General features: G+C 42.5%; 1 protein-coding gene across 1 annotated transcript in view; it reads right to left on the bottom strand.

Annotated features, from left to right (window-relative positions):
• LOC143179802 (agrin) overlaps positions 1-24,761 on the bottom strand; it is a 399,531-nt gene that overhangs the window by 23,167 nt on the left and 351,603 nt on the right. Inside the window, exons 6-9 of the mRNA XM_076379178.1 lie at positions 17,075-17,311; positions 4,415-4,630; positions 3,523-3,764; positions 2,260-2,446 (exon numbers count right to left, since the gene is read on the bottom strand). Of these exons, the coding sequence (XP_076235293.1) occupies positions 2,260-2,446; positions 3,523-3,764; positions 4,415-4,630; positions 17,075-17,311 (882 nt within the window). The remainder of the gene's footprint in view (positions 1-2,259; positions 2,447-3,522; positions 3,765-4,414; positions 4,631-17,074; positions 17,312-24,761) is intronic.

Here is a 24,761-nt window from a genome sequence, read left to right as displayed (position 1 = left end):
TAAAGTTTCCTTAATTATTTGCCCGAGAGCTTCGCTCTAACTGCTCCGCTTCGGGTCGATCAATACTCAATCAACGAATTTCGCGCAGAAAAATCTTAGTCTGGCCTAATTCCAGAGGAAAACCGCGTAACGAAGTCGCGAACGAATGGGAATTTTCCAGAAAACGAAGAGAAGGAAATTAAGCAGCGTTCAGTACAAATTAACGTTTCGCTGATGAAACTTTTACCCTCGCTGTTCATGTATTTATTAGGAACGATGGTTATTCGATATTCTATTTCGCTTATGGGACAGAATCCGCATTGTTTTCGTCTATCATTCATTCGTAATGATTTATTCAATTCCTCTGAATAATTTAAAATTCAATTTCCGCGGTTGCTTAGTGGAAAGCCATTCAGCGAATTTAAACCGAGCCACTTCTCATCTAGAGATCAATTTAGCCCCGATTTCCTATCAGAAAATCTATATTTGGCTCAGAGTTTTATTACAGGCGTCTAACGTTCAAATAGATTTCACTGTGAATAACTGACTCAAACTTTCAACTATTTTTAATGAAACGACTTTATTCATAAATTCCAAATTAGGAGGAAATGAATTCTGACTACTGTATAAAGCATAAGTTATAGGATATTTGTTCAGGAAAGCTTTCTGCGTTCCTTGATAGACAGATGTGTTATACAAATGAAGTTTCAGGAAGTAGTTTTAAAAATTGCACGAGCCTTCTTGCACGAGTTTGTAGGTATTTCAGAACGATTCAAAATCATATCAAAATCGTGAAAGGACATTTTGCAGAATTCCTTTTGAAACGTTCGCTTTTTGTGTGCAGTAATAAGCTTTCCTTTACGTCAGGGCAAGTAGTACAGTCTATGTATGAGCGACCTGAATCGGAGACGCGCTCGCAAAGGCCATTGAGAGGGACAATCGTCTATGTGTGGAAATAATTTGCGTTGGAAATGAACAATGTGTCACATGGCAGTCACCCGTTGCGAACCAGCCCATCGAGTTAGGCGTTTGTTTTGTGTCAAGCTAGGAAGCATTCGTGACCGATTTCCATGAAGTTGAACGTTTCAAAAACTGACGTAACAATAGGACAACAACTGTCTACCATTTGCTACTAAAAGTCGAGCATTAAAATATTATTTTAATAACAAAAATAAGGAATCTGAACAATTCGATTCCCAGATAAATTGTCAAATGTTATTTAGGTCGTCGGGCTCATCCGTATTATTTATACAGAATTTTCACTTGAAAACGTATACAGTAAATTCACAATTGTTTGGTCGTGACAGTTTTGACACATTTCATCTGACTTTATTACGGAGAGACGCTCTCGCTTTAAAAAATTCAACAGACCATCTCGGAAGTGCAGTTAGTTGAGTGAAGTTGAAGGTAAATTGAATGGAGGAAGTTGTGTACTGTAGACAAGGCAGTCGTTCCCTTATAATACACTGAGAACTTCGGAAGATAGACGCTGTCTAAAAGGACAACTGAGAAATCCTGGAGAAAGGAAGAGGGAAGTCAGTGATCTAGGTAGTGCTTCTCTCATGGCTGAATTGAACTCTCGAAACAATCTCTTCTTCCTGTTTCATTCGTGATATTGTACGGTAACTAAATTGCACATAAATTTATCAATTGCTTCGACGTAGTTACTGACAGAGAAAGGATTCAGTTAGGGTTTTCTAGAATACGGATAAAGTGATTCACGAATTTAGTACAGTTGTTCAAGAAAAACTATTAAATTCAGATACTACAATTTTTGAATATTTTACATTCTGTGCTAAAATTGCTTAAATACAGCAGGTAGAAACGAAACAGATAAGAGAGAAAAAATACTAATATATTACATTCATAATTAGACTGCAGACGATTATGTAAATTAAATTTGCATAAATAGTATTACAATAATGAAAACGAATTAAAAATTCATTTCAGCCTCCGAGCATCATAACGTATGCTTTACTTTTGATATTACTAAAGCTTAAATTTTCCATAAATGCATACAAATCTGTACTCTATTTACACTGGTTTTTGCAATTAAACAATAATGAACAAATTCGTGAATCACCGTACTTCAAAACACTCTGTATTCTATCAAAATGGATTCAGAATCAGTAAACAGAACAGTGGCACACAAAAAGCTCTGAATGTCCACGACCATCGCCCAAAGGCAAGTTGTCCCAGTAACGTCGCCTCGGTTCGGACGTACGAAATCGGTGCTACAAATTGAGGAGAATTAGAGAGTTTTTTCAAAGGGATACTCACTGCAGTGTCCCTGGTAAAGCACACGGATCACTCGTCGACGTTGACAGGCCTGGAGGCGCAGCCTACACTCGTTCCCGTAACTGATGCCATCGTCGCCACAGACTGGCTGAAATTCCTCTGGACATCTTGGACACTCGCAGACCGCCGTGCCGCCGATCTCCGCGCAGATCGAGCCCCAGTGGCAAATCTACAAAGGCAGCCCCTTTCAGCTCAGCTTTACGATCGAAGGCACGTCGACGCTCTTCCCATTTTCTCTTTTCGTCTCTTTCAGAGAAGGGACAGGGAAAAAGGGAGATTAATCGCGGCGGATCGTCGCCTCTCTCGGAGTCTCGCCTTTCGGCGACAGTGGCCTTTTTGTCGGTCGTCCTGCCCTGGCTGGATATACGGCCAGCCTTCGTGCGTAAAGCCCATAATCTATCGTTCCCGATGTTTTATAGCGACCGTGCAATTTAATTCTCCGTTTTAATTCCCGGAATTTAATGTAGCCGCGTTTCCACCTGGCGATTACTTTTGGACTGCTCGCTGGCTTTGAACGGACCTCGCGTATTTTTCAAGGAGAATATTACGTGTCGCGGTTAACAATAGTCGATGTTAGAGAAGGATGGGAGTAATAGTCGCGAAACGTTGGGGAAGTATTATGAAATTGTAGTTTTCGCTTTAATCAGGTGCTGCGATTATTCTGTGCGCAGGGGCGAGTATTAGAGGAAAATTGTCGGTTGAAGGAACTGTTCAGATAAGGTTTCTTGTAAAACTTATGTGAAGTGATTTTCACTTAAGAATTCTATGTTTTTCAATATCTTGTATTTTAGAAACTCAAATACTGGAGAGATGTGTTCAAATATAATACAAGTAAATTTTGGAATTCATATCAATTTGCAAAAGTAATTTATGGTGTGAGGTAACTCATCTGGTTCATTCCATAATTTAGGAATTTTTATTTCAAATGCAATTTGTGAAGGATTCACAGAAATCCTTGGATATAAGTGGAATGGTGGTAATTCTTCACAACCAAAAAAATGGAAAAGAATTGATATTAAATGAGTATGTGTGTTTCACAGTGCACACTTTTAGGCTCACAGTAGATACAGACAATGGTCAGACAACCTGTGCTCCTTAGTTATTCAAAATTCGAACTAAATTTCGTCGAGAACCACCTGTTCTAGGATACCCTATACAAAGACCATTGTAATATATTACAATTTCTATAACAAATAAGTGAAGTACTGTCTAATTTTCACTTGCATATTAGAATCTAGAACTGACCTTTTCAGAACAGGGACCCTTGGAGCCGCAGGTTCCAGTATAGGCGACCTCGATATCGGTCTTCGTTAAACAGGCCTGCCTCTTCAACTCGCAAAGGGACGTGTAGGTTTTCCCGCCTCGCGCGCAGACTGGTCTCATCACTGGCTCGCATTCTGGGCCACATTCACAATTCGCGATTCCCTGTCGGTTGATGACGCACTGTTCGTAGGGGCCGCACTTCGCCTCATCGCACGGATTGATCCCTGCACAATGGCGCAGATTAAAAACCTCTTTTCATCGCGCGTCACCGTCAGCTGTGATAAAAGTTTCGTTTGCTCTCTATTGACGCGACAGTGGGCATTATGGCACGTTTAGTCTAGGCGAGACTTGGCTGTTTTCAAGCAGACATGGAAAGCAGAGATAACGGGGTGAGAGCTAGGAGTTAACGCTTTTGATAATGTTCTATATCCTATATTCACATAGGTACAAGTAGGACATTATGTGTATAAAATAACAGAAGCAAATATTACGAGGTATTATCTTACACAGAAAAAGAATAAAAGTATTTTAGTCTCTCAAATTAATACCACTAATTCATCCACATGTGGTAAAAATTTTTCCTCGAACTAAAAAATTCAGATTCCAATTTGAATTAATTTCAGAGTGGTTTAAATTCTAGTTAGAGAAATGTTTCATTAAAAAATATTCAGATTCGAATATAAACATCTCTATAAAAATCCTATTACTTACTAAAAAAAAATACTAATACTGTTAATCATTGACACACTGCCTTCCCAAGGAGACAGTACAGAAATTACAGAATCATCAGTCATATCTCTGATGCAACCAACTGCATCACATTGCATTTTGCCTCGAAGGAATTTCGGGACTGTTAGGATCATGGTTAGATTACCTGAGCTGCAGGCTCCGTTGTAGACCTTCCTGAGCGATAATCTCGACCTGCAGGCTTCCTGCCTGAGGCTGCATTCATTCGAGTACGTTTTACCATCGCTCCCGCAAACTGGCGAGAACTCGATGCCGCACTGCTCGCCGCAACGACAGCCTGGTTGCCTACCCTCGTCCAGCTGACAGATTTCCGGTTCTACGCACTCCACGCTACCGCAAGGATCTGGAAAATTAAATTGCGGTACGTGCAGCTTGAGATCACGTTCAATCCTCTGGTTGAAGGTATGTTGTTCGTTAGTCAAACGTTTTCATAGCTGGGCTATAATTCCAGCTTGTCGGGATTAACCCCAACTAAGTCACATTCCCTTGCATCCATTTCACAGAGATACTGTTTACTCTTGGATAGGTGTTTATAATGTGTGGGAAGAAAATTTAAGTATTCTTTACACGATGGGACTAACATCGTGACATGTCTTGAAGTAAGTGATGGATTTGAGTCCACTTGGATTTATTTCGAAGCTCTAACAAAAGTCAAAGTAGTTCCAAGTGGTCTGGTCTCACTAGTCTCGAGGCATGCCTCGAAACGAGTCTCATCATACAGGGGATACTTTAGAAAAAACAGTGCATAGATTACGATAGAGGTACAGATAAGGATCACAGTAAGCTAGAGACTTACAAAAAATATGATAGCTAAAAAGACGAAGCTACACGTATTATACATGTACCGAAATCTAGGTAGAGATATAGAATATTAACAAACTCTTCTGCAAGTAATTAATCTTTATCTTCCCTAAGCAATCAGCTGTCGATTCCCAACCATTTCCCCCAAAAGCCAAAGTCATCGTCTCTAATGGTAATAAATAGAAAGTTCAACGAGCGTAACGAAGGAAGCGCATCAGGGAGATTCGTGTAGCCCCAGAGACGGTCTAGACGGATTCAGATTGATAAAGGCAGATAGAAAGAGGCCAGTGAGAAGTGTGCGCGGTCTCGTGGAAAGGGTATGAGGCAGGGGGTCGAAGGGGTTACGCGTGGCACAGGTAGGGAAGCATGACCGAGCCGAGATTAATCTTCGCCCCTCGACCAAGGAAGGAAGTTGGATTCCGTTTCCTGTCCGTAGGCGGTAGGTTTCGACCTTATAGCGGGGGCTGACGCGGCAAGTTGCCGAGGTGGTGGTGGTGTTTCCCGGGGTTAGTTCGAGTTACAGACCAGTGGAGCGGCTAAACTCGACCCTTCCGCAACCACCCCCGTTTCTTCCTCGCCGCCGCCAGTTTAGTGGCTCGTCTGGAGTTGTAATCGAACCACCGCCCCCTTCATCTTCCACGCCGTGTGCAACCATTCCTCTATCGCTTGTATCAGTTTTAATTTCGCCGCGGTATCTCTTTGGAAGGGAGCGATGCATGGACCTTTGCTGGAGGGATATGATTTCTCCTTCCGTGGAATATGAGGGCGGTTCTGGCGTATAGGGTTGCTGAACAGATTTTTTATTTGCTGTTCTGTTTTATGTACCATGAGGTATTAGGGTGGAATTTTTTTTGATTTATATTAAAAATGGAGTTATTCAAGTTTCGATGGAATCTTTTACTGAGAAGGAGGTAGCTCTTTAGGCACTTTCGAATTTTTAAATTATCACGTAGGTACTTATTTAGTGTTTCGAATTTTCGAATGTCACATAGATGTTCACTTTTTAAAATTTAAAATATCCCAAACTTAAACTTTTAGCTACTTTCCTGGCTATTATTATTATAATATAATAACGGGGGGAAAGTATTGTTATGTGTCAAATTTTGACTCTTCTTCCAGTCTTCCAAAAAAGTTATAAACTGATGATTAAATTTTGTATGTACAGGTGTGTGTATTATGCTGTATATCTTTGGACTGGGTTACCTGAATTTCACCAAATTTGGTACAGTGGTTTCTGCATATAGGGCATTGATGCTATTAGAGTTTTAAAAGATTTGGTCAAGGGGGAAGAGAGATTTACCTGAACATATACATATGTTGCCATCTATTTCTTAATTTTATTCTATGTACCATAAGTCCCTGTTCCATCGTAATAGCTGCTCGAAACATCCTAAGTCAAGCTTTCACACAACTGTTATCAGCCTCATTTCTATAAAGCTTCCCCCTCCCCAACTGTCGCAGCTCAAATCACCCTCCGCCAAATGCCAACGAGTAACACACTCTCCACGAGCATCATTCCCCAGGAGAACTGTCTCATATTGTTTCACAAACTGTTCCATCTCTGGCTTCCTCTCAACAAACAACCTACAAACAGAAAGAAGAAAACCCTTCGTCCCATCTTCCCCAGCGTTTCAAACCCGCGCATTTACTCAGAGATGGACGAAACAGTAAACAGACGGATTGTCCCCAGTAACGTGGGATGGTAAAAGGATAAACCGCTTGGAACAATAACGCAGCGCGAAATAAGAACTCACGGTAGACGCGGAAAGGCGGCGAAGTTCCAAACGATCTTTCAATTCGTTGACCAAGCTCAATTCAATTCCCTTTATCCGCCACTTACCCTCGCGGCCAGCCTCTTTCGTATTCCACCCTCCCCCTGCCACCGTCGCTTATTATTCCTTTCTCAAAGTTATTCCGCGGGAATGCAAAATACGCGCGGCGTGCCAGAACAGGCGGCCTGGGCCGAGAAGGGGCGCGCTAGGACACAGAAGCGTCGGGACGAGGGGGGACGAAGAGGGGGGTGGAAAAAAGGGAGAAGTAGCTGAAGCCACGTAGAAAGTTTCGCGTAACTCGAGAGATTAGACGGGGCGGTGAAAGGGGACGCGAACGGCGTGGAAAGAAGGTCGAGACGGGGTGCGAGCAGGTGGCAGGGGGTGAGTCTTAGCGACGGACTTAAAAACAATTGCCCCGCGGCGACGCGGGAATTTTAAACACACTTTTATCGCCCTGCCGGATGGCTTTTGTTCGACGGGAATCGCCGACGGGGGGATCGCGGAGCGGGGAGGGAATCGAGGACTCGACGCACCCCCTGTCCACGGATCGAAGGGCTTTAAGGCAATTTACGAGGGGTTTTACGGTTTCAAGTGACGCCAGCCTGTCCCCATCTTTTTTCCGCCGCTCCACCTTATCCAGGCCCTTTTGTCCCTCTCCCTTGCTCGCTTCCCCGTTCAATGTTATTTTAATACCATTCCCCCCTGCTCCTCTTTGTCTTTGTGTCTACGGTGAATTATAAGAGGGAGGAAAATTACCGCGTCGCTGGGAATTTAAATACGGCGAGTCAACGCTTCCGTTCACGCGGGATCGCCTTTTATCTGTCCTTCGTTCCACGACCCTGTCCGATTAAACGCTTTTCGGCTCCCCTTTTTTCGGGGACGTTTGTCTCTCGTCGATGTTTGCTGGTCACATATGGACGTCGTTACGCGTACCCACGACGGTGCTCCCGGATAACGGCCGACAGACGACGATAAGGGGGCTTTCGGTGCGGTCCGATGACGGTACAAAGAAATCCGCATCAAGGTAATGTCGCGTGAAGTTAGCCTGGCGACTTAGAAACTCCTGGTACGACGTTCTTGAGGATGGCTTGTGGCCAGTCTGGTAAGAGTCTTCCAGAGAGTAGTTGTAGCTGAAATTCTTGGTTGTCTAGAGTGTGAAACGAGGGGTGAAGGATTTGGGAATGTGACAGCAGGCTTCACTGCTGAGAGAAATATTTTCCGATTCTAGGCTGTACTGAAGTATTTCTTTTAGAGTAAGTAATGCAGTGCAGATTAGTTTTAATATGAAATGGTAATAATATAATTAGGGATTTCTTAAGCTTTTAAAATTTCATATTTTTCATTTTCCAAATTTTAAAGGTTTCTAATAATTATGTCAAAATTTCTCCGTATTTTGGGACCTAGGTGTGTTTTTTCAAATTAGAGCAACTAATTCTACTAAATCCTTTTTATTCTATTATTTCTTGTCACCTATTTGCTATATTTTACTGTTGCTGACCACCAACATATTTCATAGAGCTACTTAATTCATTAATTTAAATAATGCTATGTCTTTCTTAAGTACTATTATTCCATTATTGAATCAGCAAAATAGAACAGTTTTTAAATAAAGTCTGAAAAATTATCTGGAAAATGAAAAATGGCTTTAGAAAGTAAAAGATGAAGGCCTTGACAGTAATTATATTCCCCTGAAAATTATAAGCTTTTAGTATATCGAACTCCATTCTCTCAATCATGAATTCGGAGAACATGAACTATCAAGCATCAACTGGGTCATAGAGAGTTTGAGTGCATCGCGAAAAGGGAGCTTTGAACTGTATCGGCTGGAGTACAGTTGCGTTCTCATCGTTAGCCCATCTAGTACTAAATACTATAGTGTACATTTATTGGAATTTACTGTCCGTTTCAATTCTCCACGTTCCACGGCACTTTACCGGGAACTCACTTTAAAAGCCATTCTCGCGCATTTCTCGTTCATTTTCCCGCGTTCGCGCGCGTAGCTCGAATCCGCTTTTACTCGACAATCGCGATAGACGCTTGTACATCGATATAAGCCATAGATTACACGATCTGCAAAAGAATCGCGTCGTTTTTGTCGTTGGGAATTGTACAGCTCTGACTTTATTAATAAATAAATACCCATCACCAAGATTCGATGGAGATCCTGGTAACAGAGCGACGCCTAGATGCAAAACTGCTAAAAGAATATTCAAACGGTCATAGAAATCCTTGGTAGTGGTTCCATATCACAGATCCTCTATCGGAACCTGGCTGATGGAACAGCCAATTCCCATCGTCGAATATGGGAACGGTCAGTCGTGCTTATGTACTCTTGCAAAGCATACAGGGAATTTGTTAAAAGCTAGCCCATGTATCAGAGACTCGAGTGAGTCCAGTTTCATTTAATAATAGACACTCTGTTGTCTGTAATGTATTTGATGATATATATAGAGAGAGAGATAAAAAATGTTCATGAGGTCATAATCGCTTCAGTTGGCCGCACGATAAGTAGTTTTGGGCATACTCGTCAGAACATCAGTTCGCCAAAAAACGCATCCACTATAACCATAACCTTAGCCAAGTCTCCTTTATACTACCAAATAACACATCACCCAGTAACTAAAATATCCCCTCAAATCTCTCATTCTACCTCACAGAAGAATATTAAAATCCCAAGACTACTCCGAGACTACTCCAGAGGTGCTAACTCCACCTAAACGATGCTCATCAAATCCCAAAGACCCACCCCCAAAACTTCCCCGACCCAGTTCCACTATTTCAACAATGTCCCTCTGAAGCCCACCTCGCCATTGATTACAAGCCAGCGAAGCAGTTCCCTTTTTCGACTCCCGCATAAAGCCTCGCCGACGCTCGTAGGTGCAGCTCGCGCAGCTCCTCGAAACGGTAGCGTTACGAGGATCGTATAAGGGAATTACGTTCCAGGGCCAATGACTAGAGTTTACGTTAACAGCTGCGTCGTCGCTCTTCCTGCTCGCGTGCACCGACAGCGAACCCCTTCCGTTCGATCTGCGACGACCCCGAAGTCTGCGTGAACCCCTGGCTCCTCTCTTAACAGAGAGCGCCAGTCACTTAGGCTCGCGGCGCGTAAACACAAGCGCGCAACAGCATCCGACGAGGAGTATGATGGTAATTTACAGCTGTGCGAGGGTGTGGGAAGGGAGGGGGAGGGATGAGAGAAATGAGGCGAGGTCGGGCGAAGGCGAGATGGGAGCGAGGGTGGGAGGAGTCCCTCGTTGTGTTTGCCGCGTCGTAAACGGGCTAGTTATGCGGCACGAAGTCGACGCCGTTACAAAGACCAGCCGCGATGATGCGTCTTTGGTGAATTATGAGCGATCTCGCGGACGAATGCAGATGGAATTGAATATTCCGTTGCAACCCGTCTGGAGAGATTTGTGGCGCGGCTGGAATAGGCCCCGTCATCGTTTGCGGATAATTTAGAGGTAATTTCGGAAACGTCTGAGTGAAGTATGTATGGGGATGTTAAATGGGATCTAGAGGAGAGAGAAAGTAGGATGGTAGGGTTGGAGAGGGTGTGGATGGTGGTTACTGGGGTTTACAGCGTCACTGTAATTCGTATCGTGTTATACCGAAAAGAGGGGAATTCCCCATTAATTTCAATCCTAAGAGTTTACGTGTCACAGAGACATTGCGTTTATGACTACTGAACGTCGCAATTTTTGCTCCGCCTTACATGGAAACCGCGTTACAGAAGTGTTTACTCTAATCAGTCGACAGACTTCAAAATCGTCCTCAATTGCACCCCGAGCTCTCCACCCATCGCGAGATTACGTCTTGCGGGAAAGGCACCCCCAACCCTGCTGCACACCCTACCCCAAGAAGGTCCAATCTCTATCGCGTAAACCCGCCCCAGAGGCAAATCTGTTTCCTCGTCTCCGCGCGTTCCATCTTCTGCTTCTGTTTATCCTTTCGCGCGATCAATCGAGCGTCTCGCCTGTCGCGGAAACAAACGCCCCAGAGGATATAGCCGGCTGGCTGCGCTCGTCTCGACGAATGTGGTCTCGAACGAGTGCACCCGCGCCGCGCGATCGCTCCGTCTGCGCGCACGCCAGAGGAATACCTTAGAGCCTGGCTAGTGTGAGAATTTAGTTGAGCCCATTCCCAGGAGAAGCCAGGATCCATCCCGCCTACCACTCAGCCTCGGCCCTTATTTCGGCACACTCGAGCGTGAAGAAAACGGCACGCTCGCCTCCATTTCGGATCTGGATATTCACGGGAAACGAGCTGAAGCGAATTTCTCGGTGAAGCGGGAGGTGGGACGACGGGGAGAGAGATCTGGAAAGAAACCGCGCTTATCTACGCCGAGGGTAGGGAGGGTTACTTAGCGATCCCACTCGAGGAAATTCGTGGATGGGTCTCATGGTAATTGGATAATTGTGAGATTAGCTGGGGGGACAAATTGGGACGTTTAATGGGTTCGGAGTTTTTGGTGATTCTTTGAGGTGGTAGGGGGTTGTAGGTGCTCCTGATGTAAGGAGAGGTTTAAGAAGTTTGTAAAGTAGTAGTATGTTGTTATAAGCTCGGTGGTGAAGGACAGTATTGCGTGAAGTGATTCAAAGAGCGTGCAATAATATCTATGTATTAATAATCGATTTATATAATTTCTAGCTCCAAAGTGAAATGGGAACATCGCGAAAAATGGTCTCAAAATTCGCGCTCATACAATTTTGATCAAAATAAATCAGTAGCAAAATTCTATCTGGCCAAAGGGTTCGAGGCTTGATGATTGTAGTCATCATGAAATGTGGTTCCTTATCTGCAAAATAGTTACTCATTTCGATTTGCGTGTAGCAAAAAAACTTGCACAATTTTAATCCAATTATTACCTCATGGTTGCTTCAAACAATATTACAGAATCATCATTGAACTCCAGCAAGCAAATCCTAGAAGTAATCTGCGGGACAATAGGTACAATAACCACGAGCGAGGGACACCGAATCGACCGCAAATCTCTGCGACGGATAATTGGAATTATGTTAATGAGCTTCCATAACTTTCTTTCCCGCAATCTGACATTATTAATTCTCCACCGCGGCCACTGTTTCCCCCGGCGAGTCGACCTCGTTACACGTCCTATCGCTAATTAGAAAATTATTCGTTCTCGTGAAAGCGTCGCGGCGTCCAATTGTTCTCTATCAAGATCGAATTGGCGTCGTCGCTTCCAGAGAAGCGAAACAACTTCTGCCGAGTTTCCGCGGTGTTTTCATATCCACCGAGGGAGAGATTAATCCCTTTCGTACTCTGACAGTCCTCTCCAAAATGCTAGCACGCTTGATACTCAATAACACGACTCCCGTTGCCGACAGGATCGCCTCCTCGCCCATTCACCGACGATCTTTCAGTCGCGAGCTACAGCCACGCTTTATCGCGTTCGCAGCTTCCTCTGCTACCATCGCTCTGCTTCCCTTGGTTGGCTACTTTCAATCATTGAAAAAGTTCGTCTGCCTCGAAAAACTCATTTCCCTCCTCCTGGCCCCTTCCCCCATCTTTTTTTCAATTTACCCTCGGGCCAATCGCCGCTGACAGTCGAGCACCTGGGGGCAACGATGGACCAAGGGCGGGGCGAGGGTTGACGATCGAAAAGTCTCGAAAGTTTCGAGCTAATTTGATTTATCGTCGCAGCCACTTGAGATTCGCGACCCGGCTCGTTCCACCCCTGACTCGGCGTCCCTGTTCCCCAAGAAATTAGGAGGGGTCAGGGATCCGAGCTGCGATCGGGGCTGGCGTGCAACGAGGTCTCTACCCTCTTACCGGTCCGGAATTTATTATTGATTTCGTCGTTCCGTCGAGCAACGATGAGAGCGACTCGATACGATTGATAACGAAGTCTCTTCGCGATTTTCACTCGATCAAGGGCCGATGGGAGGAGTGGTAGCTTCTTCCTGAAGCATTTGAGGATCCTCGTGGTCTGATTTGGGAAATGGGGTGTGGAGAATTTGGTACTGTTTATGGGATCTTGGGAATTCCCTTTAATTTTTCTTCCTTTTTGCTGGGTCTTTCTGTTTTGAATGTGGCGACGATCTTGAACGTTGATAGTGAAGGTTTTTATAGTATTTTGAGGGACTCAGAAAGATCATTGGTTTTATTATCGTTTCCGCTGGGTAACCAGGTCTTCACAGGATCTACATTCATTCAATAGAAACTCTGTTGCTGGCATTTTGGGGTAGTCACACATTTCAGATCGACAACGAAGGTGGTAACGTCACGAAAGAAAATTATATAACAAAGCTACTGTCACTTATACCACTGTCTCCAAGCGCACCCAAAGTCCACTAATTTTTCGAAAACCACTCAGCGAGGAAGCTAAGAGTAATTGAATTGCAGCCGGAGATTTGCCCAGCTACTTTCCAGTAGGGTCTAACTGTAGATCAACAGCAATTACATCGCGCGGAAACTCTTCTCTTCCCAGGGGAGAGAAGGCGTCAGCGTTCCCCAAGCGTTTCGTTAACGGGCATCCGCGATTACAGTAACGGACGGCGCTCTGTGTTCGCTCGAAGAATAAGAAGCGGCGTCGAGGCGCGAGCGAGCGCGCTGGCGAGCGAAGAGGGCGGCGGGGGGCGGACTTACCTAATCCTAAGTAAACGCTGGCACCTTCTCTCGCAGCTACCTGTCTGATCAAACATTTGTCTTTACTACTCGGTTGATTAAACGCTCGCCGAGTTTGTACTGCATTCGAGACGCCGACCTAGTGAGGAACGCATGTCGCGGAGGACATTCGGGGAATCCTGTTGGACTGAGGGAGAAAGGAAAGTGAAACCTGGAAGTGTTCTATCGGCGAGGAGAATTGGTGCTGGAGAGAGACGAAGGGGGGATTAAGGGTGTCGAGGGTGGGTGTGTGGGAGAGTGAAGGATGTTCAGGATGACGTAGGGAGTTACAGAAGAATGATGAAGCACAGTGTTTTTACCATTTAAGCTTGAGCTTCTTTGTATATGACGAGGTACACATTTTTGGAAATTCTTTTTGTATTGGTGGCATAGTAGGTAGCAAAATAATGGGAAGGGTACAGAAATTTAAAAAAGAAAGGAAGAGAGTTGAGAATGAAAATATGAATAATGAAGAATCAGTGAAAAGGGACTGGGTAGAGTTGTGAAAGTAGAAAAGGGATATTGGGTATAAAGATAAAACGAAGTAACGAAAACGAATACAAGAACGACTAGGTATTCTTACAGAAAAATAAACAGAAAAATTAAATTTAAGGAACAGTAGGATTACGAATTTAAGAAACCAGAAGATTCACAAGAAAAATGTTTCAAAGAAATCAGTAAAATAAGATAACAAGAAAAGAGGATCAAAAATTAAGCACAGAGCAGAAAGAATAAAAATTGATACTTCCACAGAAACAAACAATCATAAACAGTTAGATGTTCAGCAACCAGCAAAAGGATCGAGTAAACCTACTTACAAAATGAGTTCAGTACGATGCTATACAATAAAAAGCACCACAGGAATCACGAAACGAAAATAAAAGAAATTTCAATCAACAAAATCACCAGTACGTCACAAAGAATTACAATTTCAGAGAAAAGTAGATCGTAAGGAAATCACCCTAAAGAAAAAAGAGCCACGAAGACAGGAGGTACATCGTACCCCGAAAGAAAATTAAAACGGCCGTGCTGCAGGGGTACAAATGCATCAGCCTTTGCGTCAGAAAGGGGGAGGAATCTTCAAGGCGGGTATCAAAGACGAGGGACGAATAAGATACGGACAGAGGCAAAATTGGATAAAGCAGAAAACCGATGAGCATAAAGAGATGAACGCTGACAACTGGAAACGAGCTCGGAAAAAAGAGAAGGAAGGAAAAAGCGAAGAAAAGAGATGTGAACTCACAGAGGGAATCCTGTTTTTCCCTTTCTGATTGCCGCTTTTGATTTCAGAGCGACCGAGAAACGCGAGCAGCGAGAAGCAGGTAGCTCCCTTTCGTTAGTAGTAGAGGATCAATTTAGTCGGACGTGAAATATCAAATATCGCTCGACCCTGGCTAAATTCGCGGGCTCAACTATAGGCTTGTGTATTTTCTTTCTATTCGTGATCTCGGGCGCGAGTAACTCGACTCGCGTTCGAATCGAGCAGGCGAGTAGAGGGAGGGTAAGGTGGCTGGCCATACGGCTAATTTATCACTTTCTTCCTCGTGGTCGCGACGCGGCGGGCCTTCCGCCGATTTTTCCACGCGCTGTTCTCTTTCTTTTGTAGCCTTTTGTGTCTTTGCGCCTTTTGTCGGGCCTTCGTTTAATTCTCTGCTATTTTTCGATGCGCCATTGTCAGACCGCCGCATAAACCGTGGCTGATTAATTCCGGCGACGCGAGTTGCGCGCGAACGCGGCTAACCTAAAGACGCATTGTTTCTGGATTTAAGGCTTTTATTTGACCGAGCAAGTCGCCTCCCATTTTCCGCTCTTTTTAAGCGTTGATTAGCGACGGTTGTTGTTAACGAAAGCGTACGTGGCTGAAATACTGGAGACACGGGGGAGGGAAGGGCAATTGAATGAGAAGATTAATCTTTAGGAGCACAATGAAAGGATACGGAGCGATTCAAATTATTTTTCTGCTTCAAAATTTTTCATTTTCAGGCTTCCCAGTTTTTCTAATTTTCAAGCACCTACCTATTTAAAATTTAAAATTTTTAAATACTTACAGTTTCAGATTTTCAAATACATAATTATTTGAAATTTCAAATATTCAAATACTTAAATTTCAAATATTTAAAGTTACAAATTTTCAAACGCTTATAATTTCAAATTTTAAAATACATACCTGCTTGAAATTTCGAATTTTTGAAACCCACTTAAAATTTCAAATTTCCAAATATTTAGAGTTGCAAACATTAAAATATTAAGCTACTAAACTATTCAAACGTTTTAATTAAGAAATTTTCAAATATTTAATTCACGAATGACACCATCGAAACTCCTTTATATACATATAGAAAACTTATGCTCAACCAGGAACCAGCTAACCTGAGCTAGCAGCTTACTGGTTACAGCTAACCATGCTTACTAAAGCAGTATCTTCTACACCCGATTAAAAGGAAACACCCTCCAGCAACATCGCTATTAATTACTTTTTCTTAAACCACGAAAAACCTCATTTCCAAAATTACACCAAAATAGGAGATGATAAATCCAGTCAGGATCTCTACAGAACTATATTCGTCGTATCTTGACAGTCGATCCTACAAAAGGCAATTCGCGTGCAGGAAGAATCGATTCGTAGAGGGAATGATTCCTCGCTTTATGGTTTGCAGGCTCCGCGAAATAAGAATCCCAAGCGATATTATTAGAATTCGTACGCGGGACGTCGTGAATGTAAACGAGCGAACCTGCCCGGAAGTAATCTCGATCGCGAGCATAAAGGCATGAGTAAATACGTGCTGACAAACCCATGCTTAAGCTCCACGCTCTTCGACTTCGATTCGGCAAATATTTGTTTCCTCTACAAGCTCCTAGGGTTGCTCGGCCTGTAGCATGCAGTCCGAGCCTGTTTTCCCCTTGGATAAATAATCTCGCAGCTGCGAGATGCATTTCTTAGAGAATCCCAACTTGTTTACGACGTGCACGGTATTACTACTTTCGCCGTCATCCCCTTTAATTCCGCTTTGTTCCCCTGTCTCTATGTTTTACATCGATCCATGCACGTAACTGTACGATTAATTTGCTTGACTGAGGAAGGAATTTCATTTCTTCGAGGTTCAAGATTTTTAATATATTTTTGTAAATAAGGGGTAGGTACTGAATGTTGGGAGATGTTGGTTCTAATTATTATGTAAGAAGTCTACCATAAATTTTGTGTAAATTTTACTTTTAGTTTTCTGTTCAACGAGTAGCGCTCGTCCCTTTCTTTACGAGCAAAGTAAGCTCTCAGTAGAGAAACCAAATAAAAAGACCGCCGAGCGACGAAGAAACATTCCTAGGCGCGCTAACAACGCCAAATTACCATAAAACGTCAAAGAAAGACGTTGCAGGAAGTGGGTCGATAAGAACCCAGCATTGAAACGTTTATCCCGCGTGTCAGCATCGTGTTGTCAGTCTGACAGTTTCCACCCCCGGTTCAATAACCCCGAGAGTAACGTATCCCCTGTTCCTTTCGCGTTGGATGTTTCTGTTGACTCCTCGACGCGGGGATAAAGCAGACGAGTGTCAAGGTGTCTAAGCTCTGAAGTCGCGAGAAAAATACTCACCGCATTTGCCTTGGAACGCCACGGTGATATTAGCGCCTTTCGCGCAGGCCACTCGGTTCAGCTCGCAGAGGGACGGATAGTCGATCCCATCTGTGCCGCAGACAGGAGTCGATCCTTCGTGATCCCCTAAATTCGGGCAGGATTCCAGGCATTCGCAGGAGGCCTCGGTCCCGTCTCTGCTTCGCACGCATTGCGAGCCTAGGGTGCAGTTCAGTTTTGCGCAAGGGTCTTTGTTCTCTGTAACAAAGCAATGGTAGGTTTCGGTGCATTAGTTCGTGTCACGAATTGGCTTCCATTTGATAGAGTTTTCATTGGGGAGAGAAGAGGCATCTACTGATACCACCTTCGTGGAGACTTAGTTATAACGATGTCTCTTAAACATTGTCAGTTTTGATATAATAAATCATATCTACAGAACATTTAATACTAAAAAATTGAACAAAAAACTCGATGCATAGTTCAAAGAGTTCTCTCGTCAGTGGAAGGTGAAGAAATATTCCTATTCCTTAAATAAAGTATTCTCACAAGACCAAGTATCAATTACCCACTGTTTCTCTGAATTTCAATTTCAATTCTGCTCATTAAAATTTTCTGTAATGTTTATCTGCAATAACTCGTAAATAATTCTGTAACCATCCTAGAACCCTGAATTCATTTCTATAACTAGTATAAGTAAAATCCACCTAGTATTAACTTTCCAAGAGTTTCGCCGCAGGCTATCCCAAAAACATTAAAATTCAAAGCAATTTAGGGTCTTAAACGAAGGAAATCATTTTCCCTGTCTTATTAGGAATAATTACATGGCGAAAAAGGATCGAGCCAGGGCGTCCGTTTTAATCGATAATTTCCTCCGCCTCCCGCGGCGTCACGGTCGCTCCAGCATCAAACGTAATTACAAACCGTAAACACGGGTGCGCGCCGTAAAGCGGCGTGAAATTAAATCCGCGCGATTCGCGATGAATAAAGTATCGTCTAGAGGGGGATCCAGCCCCTGCAGCGATAAAATACAGTTTTCCGTGGCGCGTGACCGCGTCGCGGCCTTCTTCCTTTCTTCCCCGGGATTTAAACAGATAAAAACCCCCGACGAATATTCAGCGGCGGGCTAAGCCGCTGAAAATTTTTAATGGAAACGCCGCGAAGGAATATAGAACGGTAAACCCAATTAAAACGTTCGCCCCCCCTCCAACCCTCGTTTAACGTTGATACTGCGTTCCTCTTTGATGGCGGTGACGGCAGGTGTGTACACGTGAAATCAGAGATCAATCTTGCTCTACGAGATGGATCGATTTTAAACTGATAACTATCTGCGTCACGTGTAGCGTGCTCCAAGGGAGGTGAGAGGACATTTGAGGGACGATTTTATGGGAGAAAATAAGACGAAAATTGAGAGAGTGGAGATTGTTATTGCAGTTTGCAGTTTTAATTATGAAGGGTTGGTGGGTTTAGTGGAGAGCACTTGAGATCAGGCTATGTATTTAATAAGAATTTTTGGATTTTATTGGGATTATGGTTTTTGGAAATGTATATGGAGTTGTTTTTTTTTTAAATTGAATTAAAATTGTATATGCTTTGTATGTGCTTTTCTTTAGCTACTGGAATTTAATGTTTTTGGTAGCGACTATACTCTCGTTTATTCTTAGTAATCAATTACATGCTTAGATGAAAGGAAGATATAGAAGGAATATTTCTGTGTTTCGATCTAGTTTTTTTAGGGCTATTTGTGTAAGATCAGTTCCACCAACTTATTAAAATTAAAAATTAAATTTGTAGAGCACTGATTGTACATCACATTTCCGTGTGTCTATAAAATAATGAAGAGTGTAAGAAATATTACATCCAGTGGTCTTTTCTCCAGACAATGAGCCTCGACAGGTTCCCCTCCCTCGTGTATTGATTCTGAAAACCGACCCACAGTCCCCGAGAGCATATCCCATCGTTATGGCCTTTGTCTCATCGCAGAGGGCGACGCAAAATTAATTTCGAATATTTTATTTCGCAGCGGGGCTCTCGAGGCCTTCCGTCTTTCTTCGTTGGACCTCGTTACGCGTTCCCTTGGCTACAAATCGAGTCTCGTTGACCGAGAATAGAGTATGGAGGGGTCGAGGGACGTCGTTCCGCTCGTTATGCATCGGTGAAGTACCTTTTGGGAAAACGTAGCAGCACTGGGATATCGTCAAGCCAGCGCACAGTATCAGAACTGCTTTCCCTATCATTGTTTGGGTGGCCCCTTCCGGCGTGCTCCCTTCTGCAAATCAAACCGTCCACCATTCACCCGACTTCGCCATCGTCTCTGCTACGTTGCAATTACTCGCTGCATTTCATCAACCGTATTCTTCTCGCCATTCGACCGAGGGACAATGGAACAGGTGCACGCGAGCTACGATCGCTTCGATAGAACTCGCGAATTTTCGTGAACTATGGAAAGAACGCGTGAATTTTTAATGACATTTTGAAGCGGTTCTTTATAATTCAGTGAGAACGTTGTCGAGGCGGGAATATTTTTCCGAGGCTTTTTTTGGGGTTGCGGGAACGGGGCTTGGTATTGGCTTTTAAATGAGGGCTGCAATGCTGAGGGAGAATTGTTTTGGTAGTGATGAGAAAATTTGATATTTAGGAGGTTGAAGAGGTATGAATATTGAAGGTTTTATTAGCGGGAGTTTCTTTTTTAAAACTTACTAAAGTGATTTATTACAGAAAATAATAAATAAGGATTAAATGAGGTGGGGAACTTCATGATCTAGGTGCATTCAGGCGCTAGCTCTCGGACAGAAACATCTTCACCATGCTTCACATTCATGAGATCGCCATATTGAGTATTTTTGCTATTCATAATTCATAAACAAGATTCCTCACCACTTAACTTATATCTTCTTTTCAAAAAATCAAGTTCCCACCAAAAAATTCACTAATATGTGTGGGACGCAATAACCGATACTTAAATTATTCTAATCACAAAACTCACACTCCTCTCTTAAGCAATTAATTTTCATGTCACAACTAAAAAGACTGTGAGCTTCAGACGATATGATCACAGAATCGCAAACCATTACTCAGCAACCTTTGTTACATCAATTTCCTATCATTTAGCTAATGCCCCACTTTCACGAAATCGTTTCACCCTTAAGAAAGATACCAAAGTTCCAAACCGCATCTATCTTGGTATTACGAGCAAGAGCGATTGTCTCGGTTCTTCTTCGGAAAACGATCAACAGCAGCGGCGATAAATAGCCGCAAACACGAGCGTCGAAAGCCAGACAGCTCAGCCGGATGATGGATCGCGGCCTCGTTTGCATTCAATAACTCCCCGTCCCAGTGTATTTTCGATTTGGCATTCACCGCAACCCGATTATCGTCGTTAACGCATTTAATTCGCCGCTCGCTACTCGTCCACGCGCCCATGGCGATCGATGCATTATTAATTATCGGTATGACAAACGCAATTAGCGGTCGGCTATCTCTCTCCGTCGTTGGACCTCGCCACTCGATTTCCTCCTCCCTCCCACGCCGCAATCTTCCTAATGGAACGAATTTTCCTAATGCAACGAGGACCGATCTAACGAATTGGGGATCGGTGAGACTCGATCTTGGCTTCTGCAGCGATTCTTCGAATTACTTCCTTTGGAAGAACGAGTCTCCTCGAGGAACGATGGATTCAAATCTGTCTTAAACATTTTGGGGTATTACTGTTAATACTGTTAAATTTCTCAGACTACGATTATTTATGTTTGTTAATTTATTGAGGATTTGAGAACGATTAAATTGCGGATTTTTATGCATTTGCAGAACATTTAAATTTAGAAAAAAGTGCAAAGTACATAAAAACGTGTATCAGTATTTCTTTGTTCATCGTTATAAATGATTACCTAATTTGGGTTTTCTTTCAAACACTCATCACCTATCGCCATCGGTCATTGTCGAAAATGTCTGATACACGATCTTTGCTCGCCCAAAGGTGCAATATTTGCAGCGGAAATATTTTTGAATGTAAATGAGAAAAGTTAGCGTGATCGCTTTTAAAAAGAAATTCCGACAGGGTCAATTTGAAAGTTAAATTAACCTGGAATTAAAAATTCCTCCAGCGTTTGTTACTTTAGCGGTAATATCGCGAAAGAAGACCTTTTGCGACTGGAAATTTAGTTACTAGGTTTGTGAAATGAATTGCGAAGAATGTTGCAGGATAATTCCCTGTTAATGGAAAGTATATAGGTGCAGTGGAAACGAGGCAACTTTTAAAAGTACCGCGATTATCTTGAATAAATTTCCTCGTTTCAAATTTCGAAGATCCAAGAAGAACTTTTACCATTGTTAATAAACAATCATTCTCTAATAAAAGAGAAACAAGATAATTTCAGTATACGATATACTTTTCAGAACAGTGGAGACTGGCGATAGTATACAACATGTATACAATTTTCAAAATCTCTTTTTCGACTATCTCATTTGTTCATTCGCCATCCAATAGAAGATTAAGATCCTGTATAGAACTATAGAGCCACCACTCAACGAACGAAATAACATCGGGTATCAGTTAGTCGCGTGTGGAATGAATTCGAAAAGCCAGGTCAATCGAATCGACGAGCCAATCTTGCACGAGTACTGCTTGCTCGGTACTGGAAAATTGAATGATCGATTCGACCGAGGGAAGGTATTGTTAAGAATAGCAGCGTTCAACTTATACACTGTCAGGAATCTATCTCGTCACTGACAATTCAAATTCTTAGAATCAGAGAAAATCATTAACTAACTTTGCAAATTTAAGGAAAGCTGAAATCGTTCTCTATTCTTGCTAAAACAATTTGTAATATTGAAATTTCAAAATAAGTATCTAAAAAATTAGTAGCATCCACAAATCTAAAAAAATGAGAGAATTTTCTTATGGTATCCACCCTCTACCTCCACCAGTTACCCACTCATTCGCATAAACAATTAGAAAAGGATTATTCCTTTCCATTTGCATGTCGCGTCTCTCGCCTGATTTTAAGTAGTTAATTCAACCATCATTCATTCGAGACCGTGCTGGTCCAATTCTACTCGGGTCTGGCCACTCGACAGGAGAAAAACTCGTGCAGGTTCCTCCCACAGAAAGGCCACCCTCTCGTTCCACCCCTACTCCCGCGAGACCGTCGACGTGATATCGTAATTAATAATCCATTTTGTTGGTTTTTGTCGGTGCACCTGACCGTCGCAGTCCACCGCTTACCGCTCACGGATAATTTATTATCGGTGGTCGCCGCATTACTTCTCTACCGTTGCTCGCCTCTTCGTTAATGCTCGTCGAAACGTCTGTCAACTGTCGATGGCGTCGTCGTGCCATATAGTCGCTTTATCGTCTGCGTTCCCTCAATGAACACGTTTATGGCTCGGCGGAGGTGTAATTTATTTTGTAATCTTGCAGAATTTGGGGAAAGTTAGAGAAAGTTGAGCTTACTTTGAGGAGTAACAGCAAATACTCTCGTCTTCTGTTGGTAAGGATTGGGTTTACGAGAAGAGAGTCGAGGTTAGATGGAGAAACTATTTCTGTGGTTGTAAGGCAGATTTACGTAAGTCATATGTTTTTATTTTCAAGATATTGACATTTAAAGTTTTCAATTTCCACATTGTCTTATCGAGTTCTGTCTTCTTGAATCCTCATATTTACATGTGAAAATTCTTTTAAAGTCCTTGCCTCTTTCTGAAAGTATAAATTCTATATTCGAGGTCTCAGTTAAAGTCTTAACTCGAATTTCTTGAAAATGTGACATAAGTCGCTTTGCCATCTAGCCACGGATGTAGGTACTCATGTTCGCCTTCAAGTTTATCGTTATTAAGTTGACTTGTATTAGCTCGTCTTATAAGTAAGCCAAATACTACTCTCTGTTCGCAGAAAACTATGTATTTATTGGATGTTTATAGAAGAGGGTATATTACTTTCTAAGTGTCTGCCAGTATTCGAGGTTGTACTACTTCCTGAGTGTCTACTCATATTCGACGTCTTACTACTTCCTGTTTGCAAATGAAGACATGTGCCTTTTACTTATTAGAGGTTTATCTATAACTGAGGTTATACTGCCTCTAGACCGTCTGACTATATTCGAGATTATACCACTTCTAGGGCGTTTGACCAAGTTCGAGATTATACTAATTCTAGAGAGTCTGGCTACATTCGAGGTTATATTACTTCCGTAGCGTTTGACCATATTCGACGTCATATTATTTCTAGAGTGCTTGATAATATTCAAGATTAAACTACTTCGAGAGCGTCTGATCATATTCGAGGTGATACTACTTCTGAAACGTCTGGCTATATTTTAGGTTGTAATACTTCTAGATCGTCTGACCATATACAAGATTATACTACTTCAGAAATGTCTATACTGCTTCTAAATTGCCTGACCATATTTGAGGTTATACTACTTCTTAAATGTCTGAACATATTCGAGATCCTATTACTTTCTAAACATTTGACCACATTCGAGATTAAGTCATTAAGACTTCTGATTCGAGGACACTGATCCATAACATGAACATATTCACTTCAGTGATAGATAATAACAAAGGTGACATCAGTATCAGTGTGTCACTTGACTCGTGATATACGGTATCATTTCTTTTTTCTTCAATAAAATTAAGTAACATAGGATACTTAATCCTACCCATCATCAGCATATTTCCCATTAACTTCTTCAATACTTTCACATCTATCAATTAATTTTCCAGTTATAAAAGATTACTTTTACCTAACTCAGTACAACTCTCAAAAGTTCTCCCTCACTTTTCCGAGCAAAGTGCCCACCTCTTCCCTGAAACGTGTAAGACGATGACGAAACGATCAATGATCAGGTTTCCAGCTTACGTGCCGATGATTGCCAATTAGTAGGTCATTATCGGCGAGTAGGTTGGTCAGCGCAGTGGTGTAGGAGAACACCGAGGGATAACGGTCAGGAGGTTGAAGGGGGGTTGGCTCAAGAAGAGGGAATAATGGGATCGAGGGGTCGGTTGTACGGTTGGTACACTCGAGCCGTGTCAAATGAGCCTCATTAGGCAAACTTTGAGAACAGAGTCAGGCATTGTCGGATCAGCGAACAGACCAACTGGACTTTGATAGGGAACAATGGCGGTGGGTTAGTCGAAATAAGAATTCGACGCTCTTTTGATCCACTTTGTCGAACATCTGACCATCCTGTCGCGGTGGAGCTCATTAATCTACATTCGCAGCTGGTGCGTATAGTCTGCTCACACTTTTTGCTAGTTTACTGGGACTAATGGTCTTCGCTGATAATTAATAAGAAAAGTTGACGAGCTTCGCTGGAAGACTATTATTCAGTGTAGAATGTAGACTAAAATTCAGAGCAGTTGAAACTGTTGGATAAATTGAAAGAAAATTTGAAAATTTGTAGAAGTGACATTTTAGTAGAAAAGTGTGTCGATTTGCAACAAATTAATATCAAAATGATACTGTAATATAATATATAATTAAATCAAAGTTAAGTGAAGAGTCCAGATTAATAATATCTATTTATTAGAGGAGTAATTTAGGTCGAGTATTTTTCTTAAAATTCTTTCACTTCCACAACTCAAGAAATGAAATCCATTTTAAATAAATTGTCTTAGTTTCCTTAAAAAGCATCACAACGTATCTCTCGACGGTTTATATTTCTCCCAGCATTGTCAGCCACGTTATCGGTTCGTCGAATCAGGATTATTAACG

The sequence above is a fragment of the Calliopsis andreniformis genome, chromosome 1 (assembly GCF_051401765.1).
Source record: "Calliopsis andreniformis isolate RMS-2024a chromosome 1, iyCalAndr_principal, whole genome shotgun sequence".
In the NCBI taxonomy this organism is placed as follows: domain Eukaryota; kingdom Metazoa; phylum Arthropoda; class Insecta; order Hymenoptera; family Andrenidae; genus Calliopsis; species Calliopsis andreniformis.
Note: the sequence above shows the minus strand (reverse complement) of the source record. Positions and strands in the feature narration are given on the sequence as shown.